The sequence below is a fragment of the Rattus rattus genome, chromosome 2 (assembly GCF_011064425.1).
Source record: "Rattus rattus isolate New Zealand chromosome 2, Rrattus_CSIRO_v1, whole genome shotgun sequence".
NCBI classification, from domain to species: Eukaryota; Metazoa; Chordata; class Mammalia; order Rodentia; family Muridae; genus Rattus; species Rattus rattus.
In genome coordinates, this window is record NC_046155.1 from 66964286 (window position 1) to 66991413 (window position 27128).

The window sequence follows — 27128 nt, forward strand, 5'->3', positions numbered from 1 at the left end:
TTACTCCGTGCATTAGACAAGGGTAGTGAGAAACCCGGTTGCTACCATAGCCCAGGCTGCACAGAGTGAAGTCAGCCAAATAGCTACTCCAGGCTTGCTTCCTTAGTGAGTCCTAGGGTGGGAGGGAAAGGGTAGCCAATCTAGAAAAGGAAGGCTGGAATTGTTTATTTTTGAGGCAGGGTCTCACTCTGTAGCCCTGCATGCCTTGAACTCCTGCCTCAGCCTCCAGATAGCCGGGATTGCAGTCATGAACCACTGTGCCCAGCTGCCTGTGGGTTTGATGACAGCCCAGCACGTGTGGGTCTGGGAGAGTGCCAGGAGCGCATGCCCGCTCCATCCTTCCGAGCACAGCTGCTGCAGTTGTTAAAGGGAGACTAGAACCACCAGCGCCCTCTTTAAAAGGGAAAACATCTCATTTCCGTCAGAAAGTTCTATGTGCAGTGATTGGTTTAGAAAACCTGGGATTATCATGGGTCTTCTAGATGCTCAGCCTCTCCCCGGCTAATTAGATTAGTGGCCGATAAACCATCTCCAGTCTCTTGTCTTGGAAGGCGAAGGACGGGGGAAAGAAGGGTGGATGAGCCGCTCTCCTCCGAGGGGTAAGACCTAGTGACCAGGACAAAGGGCAATTATGGGTAGGGAGTTTGACGCAGATGGAGACGCAAGCAAGATACAAGTCCAGGAGGCAGAAGGTAGATAGCAAATGGGGTCTGAAGAGGGGTATCTCACTAGTCTCCTGGGCTAAGGGGAGGCCTGGTTGCGGTGCATTTTGAGGGCCGTACCAGTCTCGTTCTCAAAGAGAAAGCAGAGCTGGCATTTGTTACTGCTCCCGCCCAACCGGGGCTCATCAATGCAAGCTCCCTCTCCTTTGTAGAAGTGCACTGTGGGTCGGCCATGTCTGCAGCTGCTGCCTCTGAGCTGGAGGAGGGAAACTGCTCACCACAGACAGTCCCACCTTGAGTCACTTGAGAACAAGTAGGAGGTGGGAAAATCATTCCCAAGTGAGCTGTGTCACAGGGGCATCTGAGAGTCAGGAGGGCCAGGGTTCTGCAGCAGCTTCCCTCAGAACTGTCTCACCTGTGGCTAAGTGTGCAGGGAGGCTGCAGGGCCCCTCATTTCCCTTTCTTTCCCTTGGGTTTTGGCTTTAGCATTGAAAGCTCATCTCACTGACATTAAGCCCCTTCATTTAGAGAGATGTATTATAAGGCATGGTGGGGATGCTGTGGTAACATAGACAGACAAAATGCAATGAGATGACAAGAAACCTGGTTACATCTAAATGAATGTACAAGGAGGTTCCCAGGCTCTGTGTCATTAGCCTCCAACAGTAGCCACCAGCTTCATACCAAACACCACAAACAAATTCCTTGGACTCCCTGTGAATGAATCCTGTGATACATGCTTTCTTTTCCTGTCCCTTCCTTCCTTCCTTCCTTTCTTTCTTTCTTTCTTGCTTGCTTGCTTGCTTGCTTGCTTTCTTGCTTTCTTGCTTTCTTTCTTTGTTTTTTTAATTAATGATGTGTATGGGCAGTGTGCTTGCATGTATGTCTTGTGCACTGTATGCATGCAGTGCCCCCAGAGGCCAGAAGAGGGCATCAGGGTCTCTAGGACTTTACAGACAAATGTGAGGCATGACAGCTGGGAATCAAAGCCTGGTCCTTGGCAAATTAGTGATACACACTCTTGTTCTGCGTGCCGTTTCCGAAACTCTTCCGGCCTCAGAAGGCAACCATTTGGTGATGGTTGTTTCTAGATAATACAAGAAATTCTTAGCCATTTGCTTCTTAGTAGATATGATTACTCTCAGTTTGGAATTAAAATGGCTCAGGACATTCTGGAACACACACACACACACACACACACACACACACACACACACACACACTGCAGTTTATCATACTATTGGTTTTGTTCTGTTTTTGAGACAGGGTCTTTGGTAGTCCAGGCTTCCTTCCGACTTGGTATATAACCAAGGCTGACCTTGAATTTGTAATCCTTCTGTTTCCCCCTCTGAAGCACTGAGTTTTCATGTATACAAGGTCTGTCTTCTGCAGGATGAGGATGGAGCCCAGGGCTGTGCACACTAGACAAGTACCCCAACAACTACATCTCCTGACCAATTCACTGGTTTGGAACTTCAGGACATGAACACTTCCAGGAAGTCAAAGGAGCAGACTTTGTGTGGGTTAGGCAGCATGAATTTCCATGTAGTTTTATTTCTCTGGCTGCCTCTGCCTGTGGGAAATCTCTTTTTTAAAATGGCTATTTTCTCCTTTGCAAGACTACCTTTTGTGGTGAAATTCTGAAGCAAAATCTAAGAAACCAATTTATACCTAATTGATTCCTAAAATGAGTCTACTTTCTTTTTTCTGGGGAAGCTGAACATAAGGACTCATTATAAACCCTTAATATATACATCTGTTCTGTCCACGCAGAAACCGTGATGCAAAGAGCATCTGTGGGCAGCAAGGAGGCCAGAACTTGGCCCCTCCCCAGCCCCTAACACAAGGCTTGCTTGAAGGTGCCGAGCATGCTGGGGCCCATGGACTAGTCATCTCTAGTCAAGTGAGACATTCTCTCATCAACTTGTGATGGCAGACTTAGTGATGCCCTAGGTAAATGCATTCAGACGTTCTTTTAAAAAAGCAGACGGCACATCAATGGCATGCTTATTACTGCAACAAAATTCATGAGAAAAGCAACCTAAAGAGGAAGGATTGTTTAGGGTGTGGCCTAGAGGTATTAGTTCATCACGGTGGGGAAGGTAGGGTGGCAGGCTGCCCCCAGGTAGTAGGAGTGACACCACGGCAGTAGACATACTGGGCCGGGACTTCTCAAAGCTCTGGTAGGGGGACAGGAAGTGGAAACCTCGAGGACTAACCTTATACCCTGACCTCTACAACCTACTTCCTCCAGATAAGCTCCACTTTCCGAAGCTCCCACAATTTCTTCGAGCAGCATCATCAGCTGGGGCCCAAGTGAGCCTGGGCAGAGGCATTTTCTAGCCAAGGCAGGATAACAGTAGACTTAGTTCAGCTAGAACATCTTCTAATCTGCCGGCCATAGCATTTCATCATTTCCTCCTCCAGGTAGCCACTGTGGGGATCTTTACTGACACTGTCCCTAGAGACACCTAACCAGCTCACAGTGGGGCTTGTGACTGAGCCCCGGCATCCTCTGCACATCTTTCTATCGATCTGATTTTACCCATGGATCACAAACCTGCACTTTCCATTCTCAACGGTGCCATTCCCACAGTGCCTGTCAGATTTGCAGCGGCATGCTTAAGAAATAGAAAAGGGGGTTTTAATCTTATGGATTTACAATAAGGTAAGAATTACAGAAAGTTTTCAGGACAGACTTCCCCAAGATGTAAGAACACATCTGGAGAAAGGGACAGGGGGGCGTGTCAGGCAGGAACCCTTGTCATCTGCTGCTGATACAACAGTCCCAAGTCCTATACAACCCCTCTGGCTTCTACCTGGGTTGCACAATCTATTCATGCTGGCAGACTGTCCTAGTCAGAGTTGCTGTTACTGTGATGAAATGCCTTGAACAAAGGCAACTGAGAGAGTAAAGGGTTTATTTCAACCACAGTTTCACATTGCTGCTCACCATCAAAAGCTGTGAGGGCAGGAACCTAAGCAGAACAGGAGCCTGGAGGAAGGAGCTGATACGGAGGCCATGGATGGATGCTCCTTACTGGCTTGCTCCTCATGGCTCACTCAACCTACTTTCTTACAGAACTGAGGACCACCAGCCCAGGAGGGCCCACAGTGGGCTGGACCCTCCCCCATCAATTGCTAATTAAGAAAATGTCTTTCAGCTGGATCTCATGGGGGCGTTTTCTCAATTGAGGTTCCTTCCTTTCAGATAACTCCAGTTTGTAGCAAGTTGACATAACAGCAGCCAGCACACAGGCTCTTTCCCCAGCCAGATCCCAACAGCCTCCTGGGCTAAAGACATAAACGGGCTATCAATCAGAATTGGGGAAATCTGGGACCTAAGGGGCATTTTTAAAGAGTGGGAGGGACAGAGTCTAGATTCCCCAGGCTTGGCGTTCTGTCCCTAACCACCAGGCCAACATAGACATCAGGCCCTGAGCCTGCAGCTGAGTGCTCACAAGATCAGATACTCCCGGGGGGGCTGGAGTCAGCATCCAGCTGCAAGCTCAGGGTCCTCCCTGATACATGGCTGGGCCTGCTGGTACACCTAGAGAAACCTTCCTTTACCCAGGAGCATGGCTGTGTATCCCAAGGGCTACTGAGAGACATGCAAAGGCTTCCCTTTGCATGTTTTAGAATGTCCTCCTTCTGGAACATGTGGGCACATCACCTTACATAGACAACACAGTATCTTACAGGAAGCCCTTTAAAAGAGCTGAAACTGTATATAAAACAGAGAGCTGGCCCTATCAGCCAGAATGAGGATAGAGCCATGGAGTGGCCTGGAATACTAAGATGGGATACAGGGATAAAAGTATACATAGGAACGAACAGAACCTGTCTCCTGTCGGGCAAGGTGTGCCTGTCAGAGTGGAGTGATTAAGAGCATTTCCCATCCGAATTCCCAATTCACTGGCCAAAGCTTACCACCATGTTAACAGTGAGGGTACTTTCCAGTATGTCCTAGGTAGGGTTGGGAGACATATCTCCAGGGATACTTAGTCTCAGTGTTTGCTACTCAGCCCTGCTAGGCATCGGGGAAGACCCTGAACCTGCAGCAGAAAGCTCACAAGACTCTAGTGGAAGGAGGTTGGGGTATGTGCTGGGAATCGTCCTCTGTTCACACTAGAGAAATCCCTTTCCTGAGTGTACTTGACTCTGATCAAAACAAGCAAAATCTCCCACTGCCACTCTGGGAGGAGGAGGGGCTGAGGGGCAGAGGCACTAGGAGGTCTACATGAGGAACAGTGCGGAGATGCCTGACGTGTCCATAAATCAGCATGCAACAGAGCTGATAGGCAAGCAGGCACGCTCTAATTTGTCCCTAGGCCAACAAACAAGTCCTTATTTGAGGGATGGACTCCAGGTTGATCACAGACATAAAAAACGCAAAAGAGAAACCTTCATCCACAGTCTCTCCAAAGACACATCTGCAGGTGAGGGGGCTGGCGCCTTGCCCCTGTGTCAATTCCCATCTAGGATATTAACTACCCAGCAGGGGTAGGTTGGTGGACACCACAGAAAGTCATCAAGTAGAGTTCCCTATAGACAGCCCCACTCCAGAGGAAGAAATCAAGAGGGTCCCTGCGCCTGCCTGAGGTGGCTCCTGAGTAGACTCAACAAGTTCCAGGGGCCTCGCAGCGCCGCCTGCAGCTCAGAAACCCTAGGATGTGGCAGAGGAGCTCCGCGCACAGGCAGCAGCCAGCGGCTGCTTCCAGCACCTCCTCCTTATACTCCTCCTCCTGCCCGCGATCCGGCTCTGGCTGGAGGGGCTCCTTCACGCGCCCGGCCCCCGCCCCACGCACGCGGCCTGGCCCGCCCCCGCCCCACCCCCGCCTCACGGGCCCCGGGGCTCCGCCCGCCTCGGTGGCAGGCGAGCGCACAGGCGACTGGCGCGCAGCTCTGGGTGCCCTCTCCTCAGTCCTCTGGTCGCTCGGCTCCATAGAGTAGCCGGGACCTGGAGCCTTGGCCAGAACTCCCCTCCCGTTCCCTCCCCGTCTCCGCCCCCTCCTCCCGGCCCCGGCTCCCGGATCTCGCTGAAGACAATTGCAGTAAATGAGGACATCTGAGGAGCACGGAGCCGGGTGGCTGTGGCTGGCTCCGCCGCGCCGCGATCGGGCGAGCGCGCGGGCGTCCCCGGAGCCGGCCGAGCCACTGCCTCCCCGTGCGCGTCGCTGAGCAGGAGCCGAAGGGACTCGAGCTGCGGCGCGGGGGCCGGCCGGGCCGGGCGGGCCGGGCCCGAGGCAGTGGAGGGGGCGGGCGGCGGGCACGCAGCTGGCCAAGTCCCCGAAGCCGAGCCTCCTTCAGCGCGAGCCCCGCGATCCTTGCCGTGGATGCTCTGCCCCGAGTGCTCCGTGCCGCGCCAGGCTTGCCAGGGTCCGCGGCAAGACATGCCTGAGCCAGGCGCTGCACCGACCTCCACTTATCAGTAAGCAGCCAAAGGTAAGCGGAGCCCAGCATGCCCTCCTCCTGCACCCCGAGCCCGCTGTACTTGACCGCTGGCAGATGGGTGCAGACCCTGGCTCTTGCGCACGCACTCGCCCCTAAACTGGCTTCGTCTGGGTCCGGGACGGCGGGTGTAGCCCAGTGTAGACCTGGTGGCGGGCAGCGGCGGGGGTGGGGGGCGAGGTTACGCAACTGCATCTGGCAGGACCTAGTCGCCCAGGGGCATCTGGCAACTTTGGCTACAGTCTTGGAGGAGCGGGAATGTGATGTCTATTCGAGACAAACGCCACAGCCTTGCGAGCACAGGACATCCTTGGCCAAGCAGAACTGGGCGGGAGGGGGTGGGGGCTCTGGGGACGACCATCTCCCTGGAACGTTCGAGGTTTTGAAAGTATTATCCAAACTAAAGCGAACTGCCAAGTACAGTACAGCTGATTAACTTCAGGGAGATGGGGGGAATAAGTCTGAGCAGAGGGGCCCTGCCGCCTGCCGTTGAGCAAAGACCGAAGCAGGAGCGAAGGCAAAAATGCCCACGTGAAATCTTGGTCTCCTCTCTTGGTTACTGTTATAGGGCACTTTCTTCGAGCTGGGGTCTGCACCCGCTGAGCTTCTGGGTGCTGGCACACCTTGCCTGACCTGCACAAGCGTGGGAAACCAACGGATGCTGCAGATCCTAGGGAGCCAGTGAGGGCAGGAAAGAGGAGTGAACCCAAGCAGGGGCAGAGACTAGAGCCCAAAGTCAAGAACAAGACTCTGCATCTTGCTTGTTCATGCTCAGGGCTCCAGGCTGGCATGTCTGCTGCTTGAAAAAGAAAAAGAGCCTCTCCCTGTGACCTCAACATTCTACTACCCTGAAAATATGCCACAAGGAGATGGAGCTAGTGATAAAACGATGCCAGGAGTGGGGGAGGAGAGGCACCCTGGAGTAAATAAGGGAGAAAAATGGGTGCCTTTTACTCTCTGCAGATCAGGGCTCAGGTCCCTTCCCCTCTCTTGGTGCAGGCCTGGGGCTGGGGGATTGGCTGCTCTGTTGGACTCAGGAGCTAGAAGCAGTAGGAGAAGCAGTTTAATTTGACCTTGTCTGCTTGGGTGCTGAAATTCTGCCGAAGCATCCCGAGGTGAAACTGGCAAGAGTGGGAAGGAACTTTGGGCAAGCCCTGCCTTGGCTAAGAATCTACGAGATCATTTCAGAGTACCAAGGCAAGGGCTAGCACAGGGTTGAGGTCAGTAGCTTGAAGATTCTCTCTTAGAAAATGACTTGGTTTGGGGGAGGGTACTTTTTCACAGCCTTGATCAGGGCTTGATCAAGGTTACAGGGCTGGGACCTGATTTAAAATGCCATTCTGATCATAAAAGCTGGATCACCCCCCCATGAGGAGTTCATAAATAAGGGTACTGCGTTATGAAGCTGCCGGTAAAGGCTGAACAGACAGTAATCATTGAACTCCGCAGAGGCGGAACATGCTGGGTTTTACTATTCATGGTGTGCTATTTCTTACACTCACATCCTGTTGAATGTTACTTTTCAAAGTTCATATTTATCTCTGCAATATTTTTGCAAGCATGATTAGCAAACGTGCACAGAACAGCTCAAAGAGAAAAAAATGGAAGTCTTGCCATGTGCATACCTTTCCAGATATTAATTTACTGTCCCTGTTTACTATCTACAGGAGAGGGTACTGCGGTCCAGGATGGGTTTATCAGAATCGAATTTGGTAGAGAAGAAGCCTAGCATAACAGCAGGATTTGGCATAAATTATGTGAGCTATAGAGTTTTGTTTTGTTCATTAAATTCATCTTTTCCTTAAAAAGGTAGAGTGATTTAATTTTTTTAATCTGATTCAAAGACCTCTCTCTTTAAAGACAGGATGTCCTTGAAGAGCAAAGCATGTCTTGAAATGACAACAGTTGCCATGACTTTCCGTTTTATTGTCGTGATTGAGACACTGGGGTTTTGACATAAATCAGGTCCATTATTCCATTGAGAACCATAACTAGTGGTTAAGATGCAGGCTAATAAGGCACGCACTAGAAAGCTCCACATGAGCCTTCAGGAGGCTCCATGAACATCCAGTCACCCTGTTACCTCAGTTTACCATAGAGAACCCCTGTGTTGTCACAGTTATTTTGCCCCATGAAGAGACAATTTTTGACTTTCTTTTTTCCATTTGTAGATAAAAATTTAAGAGCTACATAAATAAAAGAAAGGCCTGTGAAGACAGGCAGGCATCTCCAAGGAAAAGCCCGACACAGTGGAGTTCACAGAAAATACAGATACCAGGCTATCCCAGTGAGAGGCTAGGTACTTAACCACATTGCTAGATATTTGTATCCTCAGGTTTGCTCCAATCGCATGGCTGCCTCACTGAGAGAGATAGCTGCTGAACTCCCTTGTAGAAGCAGAGTATTTGTGTTGGCCAGACTTCTTCTTGGGCAGTAAGATTCAGAAATGATTGGAGGCACAGCGCCGTGTTCTCAGGACAGGCCTTGCTGTAGAAGGGCAGTAATGGAGTCGCCAAAGGCCTTAATTCCAACACTCTAGCCCAACCCACCAGACACCTAAGCAGATGCATAGCAGAGAAGCTCTTAACAGATCATCTAGGGCACAGCACCAATTATACAGAATGGAGGTAGCTCTCATCCTCCAGGGAATGAGAGGCCATAAGGGCTCCTAGACACAAGGACTGTTTCCACAGCTCCTTCGGAAATGTGACAGCTGCGTTCATCAGCCTACCCTTTGTAACTCCAGAGACCTGCATTCTCTAACCCCAAATTAGCTGACATAATTTATGATGTGGAACCTTCATATTTGATTTTAATATTTCATAGAATTATGGAGTGGTTTCAATATTTTAAAAGCAAAATTTAATAGGATTGATACGACGGGACAACACACATATCTCCATGAAGTTCCGAGATGCCTGGAGAAGCCTTTATCCAAGCTTAAATTAATCTATCTTTATGTAAATACAGTAAAACATCCTGACCTTTAATCAGTTCACTTTAAAAAGGTGTTTGTCTTATACCTTGAGGACAGAATACAAATTTGTATGAGTTACAGCTTTGTATGGCCCTGGCAAATTCACATAAACAAGTTGTTTGGATGATGTCACAGACTAAGGCATGGAGGGTTTGGGTTTGAACCTCTCAACCATGTCTGGGGGATGTAACTGTTTCCGTCCCCGAAGGCAGAAGGCAAGGAGGTGTCTCCAGGCAACCAAGCCCCTGGCCTCAGATTAAGAAGCAGCAGAGATGCCTTGGGTGGTCTCGGCCCCCTGGATTCTAAGTCCAGCTTGAACTGGAGACTCGGTTCAAGCCAGGCATAGGAGGAAAAAAAATGAACTTGAATATAGAGAACGTCGTAGAATTAGGAGACCAAGAAAGAGTTGTGTTTCTAAATCACTTTGTAAACCTCTTGGAGATGATGCTGCTGCACAGGGATCTGGGAAGCATTTTCTCCGCAGTAATCGTTTGGATATTGCTTTTGCAGAGTATGGAGCTAATGGCTTAGAGCACTGCATATTCCTAGATATGCCCAGTGACCACATCATCCTGGGATTAGGAAGTCTGAGAGAGAAACAACTTAGAGAGAAGCTCATCCACGTAGAATGGACATTCGCAGAAGTTCCACTGTCGTAACCACTGAAGAGACAGCGAGAGACAGTGATCCTTAACAGTATGTCAGAATGCTCCTTCGAGTGAGCACCGAAGTTACTATGGAAAATTCCAGTTCGATCTTTGATAATGTAGCCTAGGGCATAAAGTGAAAGCAGCAAACTGCAGACCAGGAGGGGTGTTGAGGGAAAGCTGCAGAAGGCCAAACACATCACAGGCAGCTTTGCAAATGAAGGTTGATTTCTCTCCACTTCAGTAACCCAGAGAAGCAACAGGGCAGGGTGATGTTGTGGCCTTCCTGTCAGCTGCTGGGTAGAGGAAACTCTTTGAGGAACAGTAGACCCGTTGCCATCTTTGTGTTTCCAGTGTATATCATCAAGTGGCATGGATTCCCTCATACACTGCTCTTCTGAAATATCCTAAACTGTTCAACCTTCCCTCTTTAAAATCTCCCTCACCTATTTTCAGCAGTTGGCTTCTAGACAGCTCGTAGAATCGGCAGTTTGCTTCCTGAGATCTGCTTATTTTTCTAGTGTTTTTAGCAATTTTGGAAATTGACTGGAACTACAAAGGCCGAGCTCTCAGAAAGGAGTGGACACAGGCAAGGCAAACAGATATACAAATGGCAGACAGGACCAAGGAGAAGATGTTCAAGTCTGAAGCAAAGGTGTGTACAAGGAGATTGGGTCCAGCAGGAAGCAAAGGGGTGACTAGGATGTGGCAGACACATCTCAACTCACAAAAGAGAATCAGGGTGGGAGTCTGCAGCGTGAGTGAGTGACACCTTGGCTGACTTCAAGGGTCGGGTTGAGAGAGGATGCTGGGCTCAGCATGTAGATACCCAGGGCTTGAGCCAAGTGGTGTTGCACCGAGAGGAAGAGTCACCAAGAATGACGGGCAAGAATGAGAAGTGACATTTGGCAAAGATTTGGGGTTTAGCATCACAGGTGGAAGCCACTTTGTGAACGAACCAGAAGGGCCAGGTAGGCCTCATGGGATGCTTTCAACAAGAATGTATGTTATGAGAAGATAAAGTGTTGATATTCGGGCAGAAGCCAGAGAAAAGGAACCAGAGCCCAGCTGAGAAAGTGCCATAGGTGAAAATTGACTAGGGCAAATATGGTAGCTGGTAGCACTGAGGCTGGCTAGAGAGGCAGGCAGTGTGACAGAAATCTTCAACAGTGGAATCCTGGCAGCAGGGCAGCTGTTAGAGGACAGAGTAACATTCGACCCAGGAGGCAGGCGAATGGTTCTAATGAAAACTTAAGGTTGGGAGCCAGCAGGGGGAAACCATGATGATTACCTGGAATCTGAGTCTGAGTATTCAGCTGGAAATACTACTTGAAAGGGGGAGGTGGGGTGTTTCGTTTTGTTTGTTTGTTTGTTGTTTGTTTTTATTACTTCTTCTAAACTAAAGCACCAAGAATGCCTTCAAAGAGGGAAGAAAGGAGGGATGGACCTGGTGACTCACAACTCAAAGAGATCCTTAAAGGAAGAAACACTGTATTATCAAGTAACAGGTGCTCAATGAATATTTGATGAGGCCATTAACAGTAAACCTAGTCAGTAACTTCCCTGGAAATCCAGGGAATCCTGGCTGGAAGCAAGTCTTCTTGCTTTTTTTTTTTCCCCTAAGAGAAGGACAAAACACTATAAAAGGTGATAAAAGGAAAGTCAATTGGTCCTTAAGTCTAACCATGCCTTGTTTAGGAAAGAAAGAGAGAGCCAAAGGGCTAGGTTTCCTCTGCCCAGCTCACAATCAGGATCTTCTTTATGAAAAAAGTTCACTTGGGTAGAGACTGGGTTTTAAAAGGAAGAATGCCTTTGAATTGACTACCCTTGAGAAACAAACCGGGGGAAGAGAGAGCCCAACTCTCTGCCTTCAGGTAGATGAAAGCTCCCACACCCAGGAGCTGACATTCCAAGTCCAAGGTAATTTTTGTTAAGAGTTCAACCAGCTTGGAGAGTTCACTGGGCCAGGCTGAGACCCCCCTCCCTACCTGGAACCTCACATCTCAGTTTGACATTGGGACACCAACTTCCGTGTTCTCTGAGCCAGACGCATGGGTTTATCACTGAGGTTTTAAAAGTCTACAGAAGGTGGTCCACATAGATCCCTTCCTCTCTCCCCTATCTCCCACCTTGAAACCACACAACACAAACAGCTACATTCCACTGGTGACAAACTGGAGATTCATTCCCACAGCTAGAACCCTATGCCGGGATTTAGTGCCCCAAAGAGTTGGTGGCATGCTGCAGGTGGAGGCATGGAGAGTCGGGAACTTCAAGGCTACCAGCTTCTTAGGTTTAAGCCCTCCCTGCCATTTCACGTCACGAGGACATTTAGAAGCATAGCGTCATGCCTTCTCCCAGCCGGTTGTCGAATGTGGCTGTTTGAGTAGTGGTTTTTGGTTCCATGACGTCACTAAAATAGTTTGTGCCTTCCTTTAACTCATTTGTGTTCTGGTATTTGCATGCCCCTTCACATGCGTTATATTAACTCTCCTCTGAGTGCATCTCCACTTACTCTGTCTATCAGAATCACTGATGCGGCAAATTTACCCAGGGTTATGCAGAGTGATGACATCACTGAATCCCAGTCTTACTCAGCAGGGTTGACATGCCATGGGGTGTGATCAAGTGCTAGCACAGACACACACATTAATAATAAGTTAAAAAATTAAAATAAAAAAAATGAGGTAGAAGAAATCAAGGCACTAGGGAAGAAAAATAATAAAAGGCACAAGCTAGTGGTGTAACTTCATAACTGTACTGTCAGAGTGATCCGAGGAAGCCAAGAACAGGGGGTGCACTGAGAATTTTCAGGCAAGTGGATCTCTGTGAGTTCAAGGCCAGCCTGGTCAATCAAAGCAAATTTCAGGATAGCCAACACTACATAATGAGATCCTGTCTCAAAAACAAAAGCCAATCCATATATAATGATTGGAGGAGATTAGAGATACATAATATCTTCCAGTCGCCACCCCCTAGACACTGATTTACCGGGTTAGGTAGGGACTAAATATATGGTCTAACTTTTCTTTTAGAACACTTAGCTTTTAACCCAAAGTGTACATTGCCGAGAGCAAGCCCAGGCTTCAGCCCTCAAGGAAAAGGCATGCTTTTTTTCTTCTGCAGGAGGACAACCTTCTTCAGGTTTTCCTCTTCTGCCAAGCCTCACAACTGCTTTACACACACACACACACACACACACACACACACACACACACACACACACACACGTTCACCTCATCAACACTCAAGTCTCCTCCAATGTTTCAAGAAAGGCAACAGGGAAGGAGCAGGGTCCCAGAAGGACTGGGTGAGATCTATATTTCTCCTGCATGCCTACAGTCTACAGGGAGACCTCAGACTCCTGCTACCATCGGTCCTGCTCACTCCCTGCCTTGTGCTCATGGACCACACAATCGTACTCTGTTGTTCTCTCTCTTCTTGCCATGATCTTTGTAAAATACCATGGAGGTCTGAAATGGAGGCAAACTCAGGACTATCACCTTGGTCTGCCTACTAGACTTACACTTAAGCCGTGTATATGGAGAGCTGTCTACCCAAGTTGCCTGCCTGGCCTTGGTTCTACCCTGGAATCAAGTGTAAAGTTTCATTGTAGGTGGAGAAAGAGTTGGTGCAACTAATCAAGTTGCCAAAAACCTGACAGTGGGGCTCAAGACTACCCAAACTCCCTGTACCTCCCTCTAGTGCCAAGCAACCAAGATATTCCATAGTTCAACCGCCACGTCTTTACTGAGTGTTCCTTCCTCTGTCAGAATGCGGCTGTCTCTGTCCACCAGTGTGTCTTTCCACTCCTCACTCTTTGACCTTCTCTTCATGACTGCCACCCCCACATTCATCTTCGTATATAATGACAAAGGGGAATTATATAGTCCTAAGGACCCATGGTACTTAGTGAGTAAAAATTTACATCCACGGGTCACATTCAGGGTAAGAAAAACGAATGTGATTCTATCCAGACCTTGATGTGCCTCTGAGTACCAAGGTCCACTGTTGTGTTTTGGACCCTACAATGTTGTTTGCCCCTCCAAGGCCAGCAGTGCCTCCTCTATAGCTGGTTAAAGCCCAGGATTATGAAAGATGTTATGCTCTGAAATTTGTGTAAGAGTTGGAGCCATTGAGATGTGTCAATTAAATTCTTAATTTACTTGGTAACTACTACATTGTATCACTAAGACAACAGTTAGAAATCATCAGGAAAAAAAATTCTACTGTTAGCAAGTCAAATGTTCACAAGGAATATGTCATGCAGTCCCTGCTATGCATCACAATTAAAGACAAAGCTTGCCCCATTAGTAGGTCATCGCCTTATTCTTGTGAGCATGCATGCCATCTCTCTCTCTTTGCATCAGTGGGGGCGGAGGGATGTTGCATAACTCCAGGTAGTGGTTTCTCCAAACTTAATGAAAACTTGTTCTTTCTCTTATTCCTGCCCAAGCTTTATTATACAGCCACGATTCCCCTGGGAATGCAGACAGAATCCTTGGAAATCACTAATATTGCACACTCATCCTACAGCTCCTTGACCAGATCATGGGAAGGCCTCTGCTCCAAGGATGATGTCTATGTATATTCAAATCAGTCAGAAAGTATTGAAGGATGGCAGGGCACAGGACACAGGGCTGGGACATCAGATATCCATCAGTGGGGCTTTGCCCAGAAACTTAGGTTTAGGAGAAAGCACAGTAGTCTGCTTGCTGCATGCTTTCAAGTGCAATTGCCCACAAGCCCATGAACACTATCAGCACCTGGTCCCTCGTACCTCCAGGAAGCAGCCATTGAAAAGGTCTCTCCCTGCTGGAGGACACAATGCTGAGAATTGTGTCTCACTGTTTTACAAGTACCAAGCACCCAGCCATGTACCTGGTTACCTTGGACATGCAGGTACCTGAAAGAGCAGGAAGCAAAAGACAAGGTCTGTGCCTGGAAGAGCAATGAGCTGTGACCAGTGAATGAGGCACAGCCCTGGAAAGTGAGCCAAGGGAAGGAGAGGCGCACAGTAGGGATGACCACAGTGTGCTCTCGAGATGGTGTAGGATTAGGATTTCAGAGTTGGGTACTCTCGACGAGAAGTAAGAGGAACAGGATAGGAAAGAGTAAAGAAGACTTTAAAGGAAACAAGCATTGCTGTTCAACTGGACTTTGCTGAGAGAGAGACAGGTTTCCTCAGAGCCTCCAAGGACAGAGATGGGGAGTAAGAATGGAAGGCTGGCTTCCATTTGCGAAAGGATCAAAGACTAAGATGAGGAGGGGAATGGTATGCAAAGGAAGTCAACTGGAGAAGCAATAGCAAAGAGACTTAGATACTACTAGGGGATCATTTTTCGATAGGCAGCATTGAGTTGAAGTGATCATAACTGTTGGCAGCGCAGAATCCCGGAAGACGGTATAGCAATCCAAGTAGGAGGCAGGGCTTCGGAGCCCTGCTAGCTAAGTCCAGAGGCTGCCTCTAAGAGCACTTGCCTTTGTGCAAGTTCAGCTCAGGTAAGCATGGCAGCTGAGGTAAGCACGGCTGATGGACCACGCTCACCACCTGTCAAGAGGCACCACAGGGCCTGGTGCTGCAGAGACACTGCTAAGGTTGATGCGCACAGGGGATATACCTTCAACATGGAAGATAGAGTGTGAGAGGGATGCCTACAGTCTCATGCTGTAAAGTAGGAGCTGGGTTGGTAATATATTCATTCAAAAAAGACGAAGTTAACAGTCACTGCTGGTCAAAAAGGAGGTGAAGAATCCACTACCCTGTATAGAATAGAAGAGAAAGTAACACCAGGATTCATGACAGATGGGATTTATTTTAATAAAAATCTATGGCAACTATTGAGGTGGCATGGCCTAAAACGCATACAGTTTCTCTCTTCTCTCTCTTCCCTACTGCCAGACATGATACTTTCCTTTCTATTTGTTTGTTTGTTTGAGAGAGGGTATCTCTGTGTAACCTAGGCTGTCTTAGAACGCAAGGGATCCACCTGCCTCTGACTCCCCAGTGACACCATGCCCAGTTTGCACTAATATTCTTTAACACTGAAACTCTGCCCTTTGCAGACCTGCAATGAACACCTGTCAGTCATTGTGGCCAGAGTATTTCTTCAGTTTTCCATATTCCAAACAATTAACTGTGCACACTTTCTCTGCATAACTTAAAATTTGGTGTGTGTGTGTATGCATGTATACATGTACATGTGTGTGAGCATACATGTACATGTGTGTTTCTGGGATCAGCTATACAGACAAGTATAGGCAAGCATCCAAATATGTGCATGTTAATGGCAGAGGTCATCCTCAGGACCATCCACTTTGTTTTCTGAGATGTGGCGTCTCACTGGCCTGGAGCTCATCTATTAGGATAGGCAGGTCCCGTGCCCACTTGACTCCACTTGCCCAGTGCTGGGATTAGAAACCCACACATCACTTCTGGCTTTTCACATTTGTTGTAAGGATCAAACTCAGGCCCTTGAAAGCACTTTACCAGCTGAGCCATCTCCCCAGCCCTTAAGTCTTGTTTAAACTGACAAAACCATCTCCAGAGCAGTGAGTAATTTCTGAGGTCACCCTCCGGTGCCATCAGCTTCAGTGGAAGGAAGAAGGCCTCCCAGCTTTATATTATGAATTATGCTGGATTAAAGCACCCCCTATCATTTGTAGCCTACCTGCCAGAAAGCCTTCAGAATTCAAATCAGGATATCTTTTCAACCTAGACCTTGGTCAACAAAAAGTATGAGGGCTGGCCAGGTCTCACACACCACACTGCTAGCTCTGTACAGCCAGCGGACCATCCACACACATTCCTGGGGCAGGACATTTTCTCTGCCTTCAGCAATCAGCTTATAAATAGAAGCCGATTATAAGACGCACTCAAGACTCTTTCTTCTTGGCTTAGCTGCCGTTGCTGTGAACCCAGACCTATTCAACACCCTGGCCAAGCCAAGGAGAACACAGAGGTGGAGAGGTAGGGATCATTTTGACGCTAAGAGATAGAGGCCTGTATGGACTTGCCAGAAAGACAGATTGTATCTTCAATTCTAAATGACTTCTCTTGTATGTGATGGCTACTTCGGTACGGAGGTCCTGCCCTGGATGTCCCCATATGCTGTCCTGAGGTGGCAGGCAAATGGAGCAGGGAAGCTTCTGCTCACAAGAGGCACTTTGAGGCAAAGGAAGGAAAGAGTCTGTATTCCAGTCTGAAGTTCAGATCAATCAAGAGGGAACATGTGTTAAGTGAGTTAAAATGTGTACTGGGAAGAAGGTTTGGTGGGGAAAGCACACGTGTAGGACAGCATGGAAGATCTGAGTTTTGATCCCCTGCACTCGTGGGTTTTATTTTAGGTGTGGCAGTACCTGTCTATAAATGAAGCCCTGGTTAAGGTGAGGCAGGTGGGTCTGGGTCTGGCTAACCAACCAATCCAGGCTCAGTGAAGAGACCCTACCCAGGAAAAATTAAAGTAGAAGAAAAACTTAGAAAACATCTGAACATCAACTTTTACCCTCCATTCAGGCCTGTGGGATGATAACACACACAGGCACACTCACGTGCGTGCACACACACACACACACACACACACACACACACACACACACACCTTCAAAAAAGTTTGTTTTCAGTGCAATTAAAGGGCTCTCCAATTCATCCAATTTCTATTCTTATGAGAAGAAACCCAACCCATTAGATCTAAGAAAGAGAGGCCACCTCTTTAGTGTTGCACCAGCGTTTACAAACTCCAATCTCTGAGGAGCTCCAGGGGTCTATCTGATGAGCTCTTTATTATCTGGGACATACACAGGGAAAGTAAGGTGCCTGCTACAGCAGCAAAGTGTGCCCGTGAGCAGCATTCAGAACCTCCTTCCAACATCCCGACTTCTCTGGGACTGCCATGCCCATAGGGGAGGTGAGGGACAGGAAGATGGGAATCTTCCAAAGCTGACCGAGTCTGGGTTGCAGAGTCAGAAATGGTCTACCTAACTCTTCGCCCACTACGGATTGCCAAGCTGGCTGTTAGGAATGCAGGGAGGGCAGGGTAGGGTGGGGTGCTGTTTGTTGGTCAAGATAACACCCCATCTGGAGAAGGCAGGGCTCCCAGCTGATTTTTCACAAACATCATACAATTCTCCTGATACCTTAATACTAACTCAGATTCTGTTTGTGTCATGAGTAAGCAAGGGTAATGTCTTTGATAGAACTTAAGTAAAGAGGAAAGCCTGTTTCTGGTTCTCAATCTCCCTAATGCTGTGACCATATAATAATTTCCTGACATGGTGATGACCCCCAAACATAAATCTATTTTTATTGCTACTTCATAACTCTAGTTCTGCCACTGTTATACATCATGTTTTCTCATGGTCTTAGGCAACCCCTGTGAAAGGTCATTTGACCCCCAAAAGGTTTGAGACCCACAGATTGAAAACCACTGTTCCAAAGCAAAATGCCCATGCCTGGGTGAAGCATACGACTCATGCCTTTCTGCCCACTCACTGTGAACAGGACAGTGTTTGAGCATGCCCAGCAGTGGTTCATCCGGCTGATGTTGACTTTTCCAAGTCTTTGTCTTGGGGAGGTATGTATTCCAATGACACAGATAAGAACAGATCAGAGCCCCAATTCAGACAGGTTTTATTCCACTCAAAGTCTGCCTTTACCAAAAACAAAAACAAACTCTATCCCAACATTAAAGGAGAAGGCCATCAGTTCGAAAGGGACCAGGTTACCTTTCCATATATTCAGTAAGAGAGGTAGCAAATGTATTTAGCTGGCATATGGCTTGCCTTGTATGCCCACAACATTGGAATCAATTCCCAGCACCACATGAACTAGGCACAATGGCATATACTTATAATCGCAGCACCAGAGAAGCGACTCAAGGTTACCCTAAGATACATATAGCAAATTCAAAGTCAGCCTAGAAAGTGAAGAAGAGAGGGAGGGAGGAAAGGAGGGAAAGAAGAAGGAGAGACAGACACAGAGAGAGACAAATACAGAGAAAGAGTAGGGAGGGGAGAGAAAATCAAAAGGATAAAAGCTATATGTGTCTTCCCTGATTTCCTCCCACAAGCCAGGTTGCTGTCCCTAATGCTGCCCCCCTACTTACTATCCACCCTAGAAAGGTATCTGAATGTACCTAGAGCCATCCCTTTTCACTCAAAAGCTGTGGCTTCTGAAGAGGGAACGACTGCCTGGGAAAAAAGAGAATCTCCGTGTGTTACAGTAAACTAGCCTGTGTGCTGAGACACAGCTCGGCATCCATGCAGCATTCTGCCTCAAGGCAAGCGAGGTTAAGGACTGTAACCCAGGTTTCCACAGTAAAGCTTTCCCTGCACAGAGGAGTCCCTGGAGTGAGGGAGAGCCTACCTCCCTTCCCCACTGGGAACGTCCATGTTAAAGAACAGCTTATCCACTTCCCCTTTTCCCCCACTCCTAGGAGCCTAATGCACAGGCGTTCCCATAGCATATGGAATAAAATGTTGACCCAATTAATCTTGAACTGCAGCCAGCATCTCTGGCTCCAAGGTGCCTCGACCGCAGGAGAGCCACTGGGAAGCCAGCACTGTCCTGTAGTTCCTCTCTACACTCATGGGATGGCTTGCTAGCTTTTAGGCTATATATAGTGATGGAAGACCCCAAGGCAGGTAGCTTTCCCACAGTCCCACCTGTCAGAGGACCAATCAAGGCACACAAACCATATTACAGGGACACATATGAATCTGGGAAGTATGAGACATTTGATGGTGGCAGAATAGAAGCAAGTCTTTCCCATCAGCTGACGAAACCCCAGACTTCCTGGAGACTCTAATCACAGAGCTCAGGGCAAATCGATTTGATTATAAATTCAAACCAGTGGCAATTTTCTTCTTCTTAGTAATGAATACTGGCATGGTCTGTTAATTCTCCCAACCCATGTGAGCATGTCTCTATGCAGAAGGACTTACATGGTAGATATACACCTGGACATACAAGCACACACCCACACTATTACAACTTTACAATCAGGACTCTATCAACATGATCAAAGAAGGCCTTTGGGGACTGCTGGTACCCCAAATTGATCCTTTTCTGGGAGTTTCTCTGAAAGGGTTTACACTTACAAAGTCCTGCTGACAGGATGCTTAAGTGGAACAGTACGGTGGCATCACTGTGTCCTTCTCCACAGTCACTCTCAAATCAACATGGGAAAGATACTGTCCCTAAAGGCAATAAGCAACCACTTTTCTTTGTTTCTACCCAGCAAAACTTGGTAGGCCATTTTCTTTCACTTAACATTAGCTCCTGTTTGTGGAGATATGAAACTGTCCTTATTATTATTATTTTAATGGTCACAGCGAGTGAGCATACGCCATCATTTACTTGACTGTTTACCTATTGTTAGGTTCTTAGTAACTTCTATTTCTCACTCCTTCCAATTGAACTGAACATTTTTTTTTAAATCTATGCTGTTAATTTAAAACACTACAGGGATGGATGGCATGGCATTGCTAATCTAAAGCTACGGGGTTTATATATTTACAACTCATACTTGATTATGGAATTTAATTCGAGAGAGTAATTAAGACATTTGTATTCCACACAACTCCCCAGCATCTAGATCTTCCCAAGCCAGGCAGGCCCAACCATGACTTGTCACTTTCCAAGCATTTCCCCCATGATATCCAATATAGGTTATGGGCTCTACTGCTCTAACGGTAAGGGACCAAAACCTCTAGGCCTTTGGGGTAACTGACCCAAGGAAGTCATTTTACAAACACTATTCAAGTCTCACAGTCAATTCAAATTTCAGAGCAACCCTTAGTTTGTACACCAATGATAGGCAAGTTCCAGGACCACTGGAGGTCTTCCATGACCCTCACCCAATACAGAATATTGGAATACCAGGACAGCGAATCAGTCATGTGTCAGATTCCCAATGCTTTATTATTGTGATTGTTGATGTTGTTATTAAGAAAGGGTCTCACTAAGTATCACCTGCTAGCCCAGAACTTGTTTTGTAGACAAAGCTGGTCTTAAACTTGCAGTGATCCTCCTCTCCCTGGCTCTTGGAGTTTCAGGGACCTGCCACAGTGCCTGGCTGAGCTGATATTTTTTGAAGTCCACCATGGGTCATGCCAAGTGACAGATTTTTCTGCTTAGGGTAGTTCTTCGGTGAGTGTTATGCAAAGGGACTCAGGGTGCAGACCACCAGCCTCGCCCTTCAGAATCTCAACGTATAGTCAGAGCCTAGCAACAGAGCATCGCCAGCAGGCAAGGGTATCCTGAGGGTCAGATGAGAAGATGGGAGGGAAAGGCACAGGTTGACATTTGTTAGCACAAAGAAGTGTACACGTAGGGCCTAGACTTTAGAGAGATGGCTCAGCAGTTAAGCATATGTACTGATCTTACAGATGACCCAAGTTTGAGTTTCAGCCTCCGTGACAGGCAGCTCCCAAAGTCCTCTAACTCCTGTTCCAGGGGGTTCCACTGCCTCTAACCATTTGGAGCATCGCCACTCACATACACATTCATGCAATTAAAAAAAGACAACATAAATAAAATCTTCTAACCTGTCCAGCAGGCTCGAGGCTGTAGGGTCAACCCCTAAGACTGTCCTCTAAAAGGAAAGGACTTTCTTACTATTTATCATTGTTTTCACTTAATAGGGGGAATTGTGTCTTACATACTTAGCAACTCTGTAAGGCACGAAGAGCTGAGAGTTTTGTTTTTTACTATTTTGCTTTTACCACCAGCAATTAATTCCCCTGATTTGTTTTATGAGTCTGATGGTCGGGTCTAGCACTCAGCAAACCAGCGGAGTGATGTAAGAAAATTATTTCAGTTCAGTTCCTGGCAAATCCTGATGATGAATAGTGAGGCAGGACAAACCTACTCAGACACACATTTTTCAGGACTGGCAGGGAAAAGGCTGAAAAATTACTAGTAAATTGCTTTTTGTAAAAATGCTCTCCCTTTCAAATTTTCCCTAGTATGAAGGTCTCCTTCAGCGTGATGGCACAATACATTCTGACACACCTAGATGGCAATCCAGCCAAAGAACAGACATGGAAAACAATGAGGGTTAGGATTTAATTTTCTTATTAAGTCCCCAGTTTCCAACACTCTTGCCCACAACGACTTCTGTTGAGTATGTGCCTTGTACCTATTGGGACAAGCACCCCTGACAGATAGCTATTATCTGTGTTGGCAGGTTTGCCCCCCACCCCAGGCATAACGCCCCCCCTCCAATATATGAGCTTTGAAATTAATGCATCGTGTCTCTGGTTCACCCTGTTCCTATTCCCTCCTCTCTAAAACTGTCCTGATTACAGAGGCCCGCAGATATCCCCAGCACCTACCTGAAATCCTTGATTCTGAGGGCATAACTCTGGGACAGTGGCATTGAAGCCTTGGGCATTCATGGTTGGAATGGCTAATGCAGGGTTGTCATGATGGTGAAGTTCACTTGGTGACATTGCTAGTTGTCACATCGGGAGGAAGATATGTTTCTCTTCTGTTTGGGAGAAGCCAGGGCTGCTGCTGGCTGAGGCTGCTGAGAGTTCTGCACTGTACAAAGCCCTTCCAGCATGAGCAGGTTATCTGTTTAACAGAAACCTAGAGCAGCTTCGGAGTAACTCTAGTCTAAAGAGAATCAGAGGCTGCAGAGATGGTTTTTAGGGTATCTCCAGATATAACTGCCCGTTAGTTTCCAGCATTATTATGAAGAATTAGTCATTGGACTTGTCTCTGAGTCTTCTGTGCTGTAAACATCTGCAGGGGCTTGTAAGGTGGCAAACACCAGTGTCGCACAGGTGTAACCCACTGCAGAACAGGTATCGGTCATGTGATGCCCCTAAGTCATGGGCGTGGGTTCCGCCTCTTCCTCTCCCTCAGCAAGCCATTATGCCCACTGGCTTTGAGTCCTGGCTAGATTAATGGCAGAAGCATTGCACCTGTATGTTGGACATGTAGGTCTGTTAGAAACAGTGTGAACTCAGCATTTAGTGGGACAGGGCCTCCCTGGGCTTTCTTACTGGCTGTGTGAGCTCCCAACAAGTGCCACACCATACCTCTGTGTCATGGGAAAGTTTACACAGCTGGAAGGAAAATTAAAATCTTTTGCATATTCCTGTCCTCACCTGTATTTGCCACTCCACAAATATCCCCACTGCCATGGTATATCCCAAGAGTCTCCTCCAGGCCTCTGGGCTAGGCTCTTGTCTACATGACCACCACTGGCACCATCACCACCAGGACAGAGCCTCTGCTCCGGTGCACAGCCTGAGTTCTGCTTACCCTGGGCTGGATATCCAGTTTCTACTGACCTTGGCTCATCTGTGACTTTACATCCCTGAGCACTCGGGTTCTGACACCATAACCTCCCATATCCCCACACCCATCAAGCTGACAACCTTATCTTCCACTGTCCGGAGTCTGGCAGAAGCTGCTCCCCAAACAGCAACTTTAGCTCTGCTTTCTGTTTGCTCTTGCTTTGCCAAACCCAGAACCCCAGCCCTCATATACACTATGAAAAAACTATACCACAGAGCTTACTTTATTTTGAAACAAGAGTCCTTAAGCTGTCCTGACTGCCCTTGAACCCCCTCTGTAGCTCTGGGCCTCGAAACTGTGATCTTCCTGCCTCAGCCTCCTACGTAGCTGGAGTCAGAAGTTTGCGCTGCCAGGACCAGCTTCATTGTATCCTCTAGCTTCAAGTGCAGCTCCCACGAAAGTTCCTTCGTGTGCATTAAGCAGCTGCGAATCTGCTTATCTAATAAAGGGAAGGCACTTACCCTCCTGGAATTCCCCAGAGAACCATTGGCCACCTGCATCTCTTCAGCTGCATTTAATAGCTCAGCCCAAGATGAATCTTCATGATTAACACAAAGCTCCTGATTTTATTTTCTTTCAGCTTTTAAATGCTAGAACAAATACCATTGTTGTCCGACGAACCCTCCCTCCCCCCGCACCCCCACCCCGGCCAGGGGTTGTGATCAAAACACAAAATTTGATTCTAGAATGAATAATTTATTTTTAAAGTAATTTCCAAATACCATTCTCCATCGAATCATAGAAAAGAGATGTATTGCTGTTTTTGTAGATTCAGGGAAACCCACAGTATGTTCATGACTGATGTTTCTGGAAGCAATACTCCCCACCATGACTTATCGCCAGAAATATCCCTGTACAGGAGTATGGCTGGCTTACAGTCCATGTTGACTGACCCCAGTTCCTGCCTCTCGTAAGGCCATCCCATCTATGTATGTCTGTCTTCTCAGGACCTAGAATATTCAGTTAAGTCTTTAAAACTGTTGGATTCCAGTAATAGAGTAATCACGTCATCCCCCCCCCACCACCAAAAAAATAGTAAAGATCCCAAACTAAACAAGTTGCATTTGGTAAACCATCTGCCTACGGAGCAGAGACACGCATGTGAAAAGATAATTTGCAAATCTGACGCGGCAGAGTCGCTGGGCTGCTTGATGAACACAGTAAAACAGGTTTGTCTAATGGGGAAACAAGCACTACTATCAAACGGAAACCGAGTGTATCCCACGTGGAAAAGTAAGCAGGCTTTAATATTGAGAAGCATTTCATGCTGTGCCTGCCAGCAACTCCCCGCCTGTCTGATTTTCCTTAACATAAAGGCCGACCTCACCTGTTTAAAAATAATTAGGAAGCCGGCAGCTGTGATTTGGCTGGAAGTCCGTTCGGCCTCGTTTGCATGTGTGCTTCTGACCCACTGATGCCTCTCTGTTGCTGTCTCTGCATGCAGGCACCATGGTCAGCAAGGACACTGGCAGATGCATACTCACGACACCAGAGCAGGAAGTGGAGCCCGCCGCCTGCCTGGCCCTGGAGATGAGATACGCCCTGGACCCCAACCGGCAGATCAAAAAGCGTAACAAAGCCCTGCAGGTGCGCTTTAAGGATATCTGTGAGGCCCAGAATGAGCAGAGAGACACACAGTTGTCTTCGGGACCTCTGGGGGAGAAGCGAGAGGCCAAGGCTGTGTCCTGCAGGGTGGCATATCGTAAGTATATGACGGTGCCCGCACGCCGATCCATTCCCAACGTCACCAAGAGCACCGGTGTTCAGACCTCACCGGACCTTCGCAAGTGTTACCAGACATTCCCGCTGGACCGCAAGAAAGGCAGTCTCAAAGGCCTGCCGGCTGCAGATACCTTCAAAAGCCAGAACAATGGGTTTCTAGCAGATTCAAAAGAGAAGAGCGAGGCAGGGCCCACAGAGGACCCTCGGCCTTGCAGCGCAGGAAGGATTCACAAGACCACAGCATTGGTTTTCCATTCCAACGAACACGTGAATGCGCTGGACCAGCCCTCTGGGGTCAACTGTGCAGAGCTCTGCAAGTCTCCGGATGTGCTTGGCTACCCTGAGGCTCTTTTGCAGAACTCTCGGCCTCCCTCTGAGGAGCCCATCCACCAACTGCAGGGGAGAGCTAAGCCTGACAGGGGCACCCTGGACTCAGAGGAACCCACTCCACTCACCCATGGAAGGGTGTTTAAGACAGAGGTCGCCACTGTGTATCCGCCTGCCAAAAGCACTAGGGCCCCTGAGCCTGGCTTGTCAAACTCTGCTGCTGCCAGCCAATGGTCTCTCTGCCCTACAGAGGAGGAGCAGAGGCGGGCCGCCCACCTCAATGGGCTGCAGGCATCCACAGGCTCGGCTGTGGCCTGCTCAACCCCGGTGCAGTGCCTGTCCCCAGAATGTAGCGAACAGCCCCTGCAGAACCAGCCTAGCCCCACAGCTGGGGTAGGGGATGAAGAACGCCAACAAATTGTGCCTCACACAGAAGTGGTAGACCTCAAGGCCCAGCTGCAGGTGATGGAGAACTTAATCAGCTCCAGCCAGGAGACCATCAAAGTGCTGCTGGGAGTTATTCAGGAGTTGGAGAAAGGAGAAGCCCATCGGGAAGGGTATGTATGGCCACTGTGTCTTATTCCCAGCCGGCTCACCACTTGCAGGCCCATCAGCCCCGATGTTCCATCCCTAAGAAGTCTAATGCCAGTGTTTTTGTGGGTGTCAGAGCGGCAGTCTAAAGAGCTAGCGAGCTACAAGGGTCACGGGTGTGTTGAAGGGCAGGCCTCCTGGCACACTCGTCTCTGGCATTTGGTGGTTAGTATTTACCCATCTAGCCTTGGGTTTCAATCTCTCTCTGTCTATTCAGGGAGTTGATGGGTCTTCCTTATGATCTTTTCAGATTGATGTTTCTGATCTTGATGAGTTGTAATGTGTTTGCTAGTTCAAAATATCTACGTAAGAAGCCACTTGCCTCTTAGGAGTCCCACTATAGAAGGGAATATTAGAACAAATCAGACAGCATCAGGAAAAAGGGATGCTAGTGACTGATAAATGATGTCACTGGGATGGGCATTCTGGACCATATAAGGTCTCGTGTAAGAGACAGCCTTTGGTTTTCATTTTTCCCTCTGGAGCACACAGAGGCAGAGCCCCTCTGTAGATAAAGCCCTACCTACAGGAGGCAGACATCCCCACCCATCAGTTGTTCTGGATGTCCATTTGAACTACAACCCAGTCCAAAAATCAACAAGGGCTTGTTGGACTTGATCAGTTGCTGATTGTCTAAGCTAGAAAACACATCTCCTCCAGCCCTCACCATGGGCAAGGCTAACAGAGCTGGTTCTATGTATCTTCAAACAGCGCTCATGGCTTACCAACATTTTCTGATTGGCCACACGTTCTCTTTTACAGCCCGTTGAAACACCTGACCCACTCTATGTTCTCGAGGTTGGATGTGAGGCTGTGTTATCTTGTCTATGTAGCTGGTCCCCTTTATTCTGTGGGTGAAGTGAGCTTCGAGCGGTGTGACAAGTGGAAACCAAGTAATACATTGCCACTGCGGCAGAACTCACTGGGCTCGGATGATTGCTGTGGTTGAATTAGACAAGGTTTGCTTACTGCAAGCAGTGGAGAAGAAACAGCCTCTGCCTTCCAGGGCAGGAGTGAAAGCTAATGCACTGGTTTCAATAGCAAGACACAGAAGTCAACAGGAACCAATCCTGGTCTTTGATACAGCCTTTAATAACTGGAGTCAGACAGTAACAAAAAAGGATGTCACCAACACCAGGTAGAAAACGCTGAACTGGATGATGTCTGCCAGTGTCTAGTGATGGTCTCACTAAGTAATGGATTTGCGTAGGAGAAAGAGGGTCTGAGGAACACTTAGGGTCCCATATCTGAATCCGGTTATAAATGCAACCCCACAGGCAGAGCACAAAGGCTGCTACTCAATACTGCCCTGGAAACCCTGGGGATTCTTTGTTGAGCAGAGTGGCTGACAGCCACCTGTGCCTAATGAAACTCATAAACTCAAGTTAATTGTGGTTAGTTACACTTGACCATTCATTTCCCCAGTCACACTGGCCAGGATA

The 27128-nt window shown here is 48.0% G+C and overlaps 2 protein-coding genes across 3 annotated transcripts in view; one reads left to right on the plus strand and one right to left on the minus strand.

Moving 5' to 3' along the window:
• The window catches only part of Dock1 (dedicator of cytokinesis 1), a 499905-nt gene that overhangs the window by 223561 nt on the left and 249216 nt on the right, over positions 1-27128 (minus strand). The window lies entirely within an intron of this gene.
• The window catches only part of Insyn2a (inhibitory synaptic factor 2A), a 55309-nt gene continuing 33838 nt past the window's right edge, over positions 5658-27128 (plus strand). Inside the window, exons 1-2 of one of the 2 annotated variants that reach the window (XM_032892395.1) lie at positions 5658-6107; positions 24491-25652. In XM_032892395.1, the coding sequence (XP_032748286.1) occupies positions 24496-25652 (1157 nt within the window). In that variant the 5' untranslated portion in view covers positions 5658-6107; positions 24491-24495. Of the gene's footprint in view, positions 6108-7414; positions 10393-24490; positions 25653-27128 lie in introns of those variants that run through there. The other variant, XM_032892396.1, reaches the window with a different exon arrangement.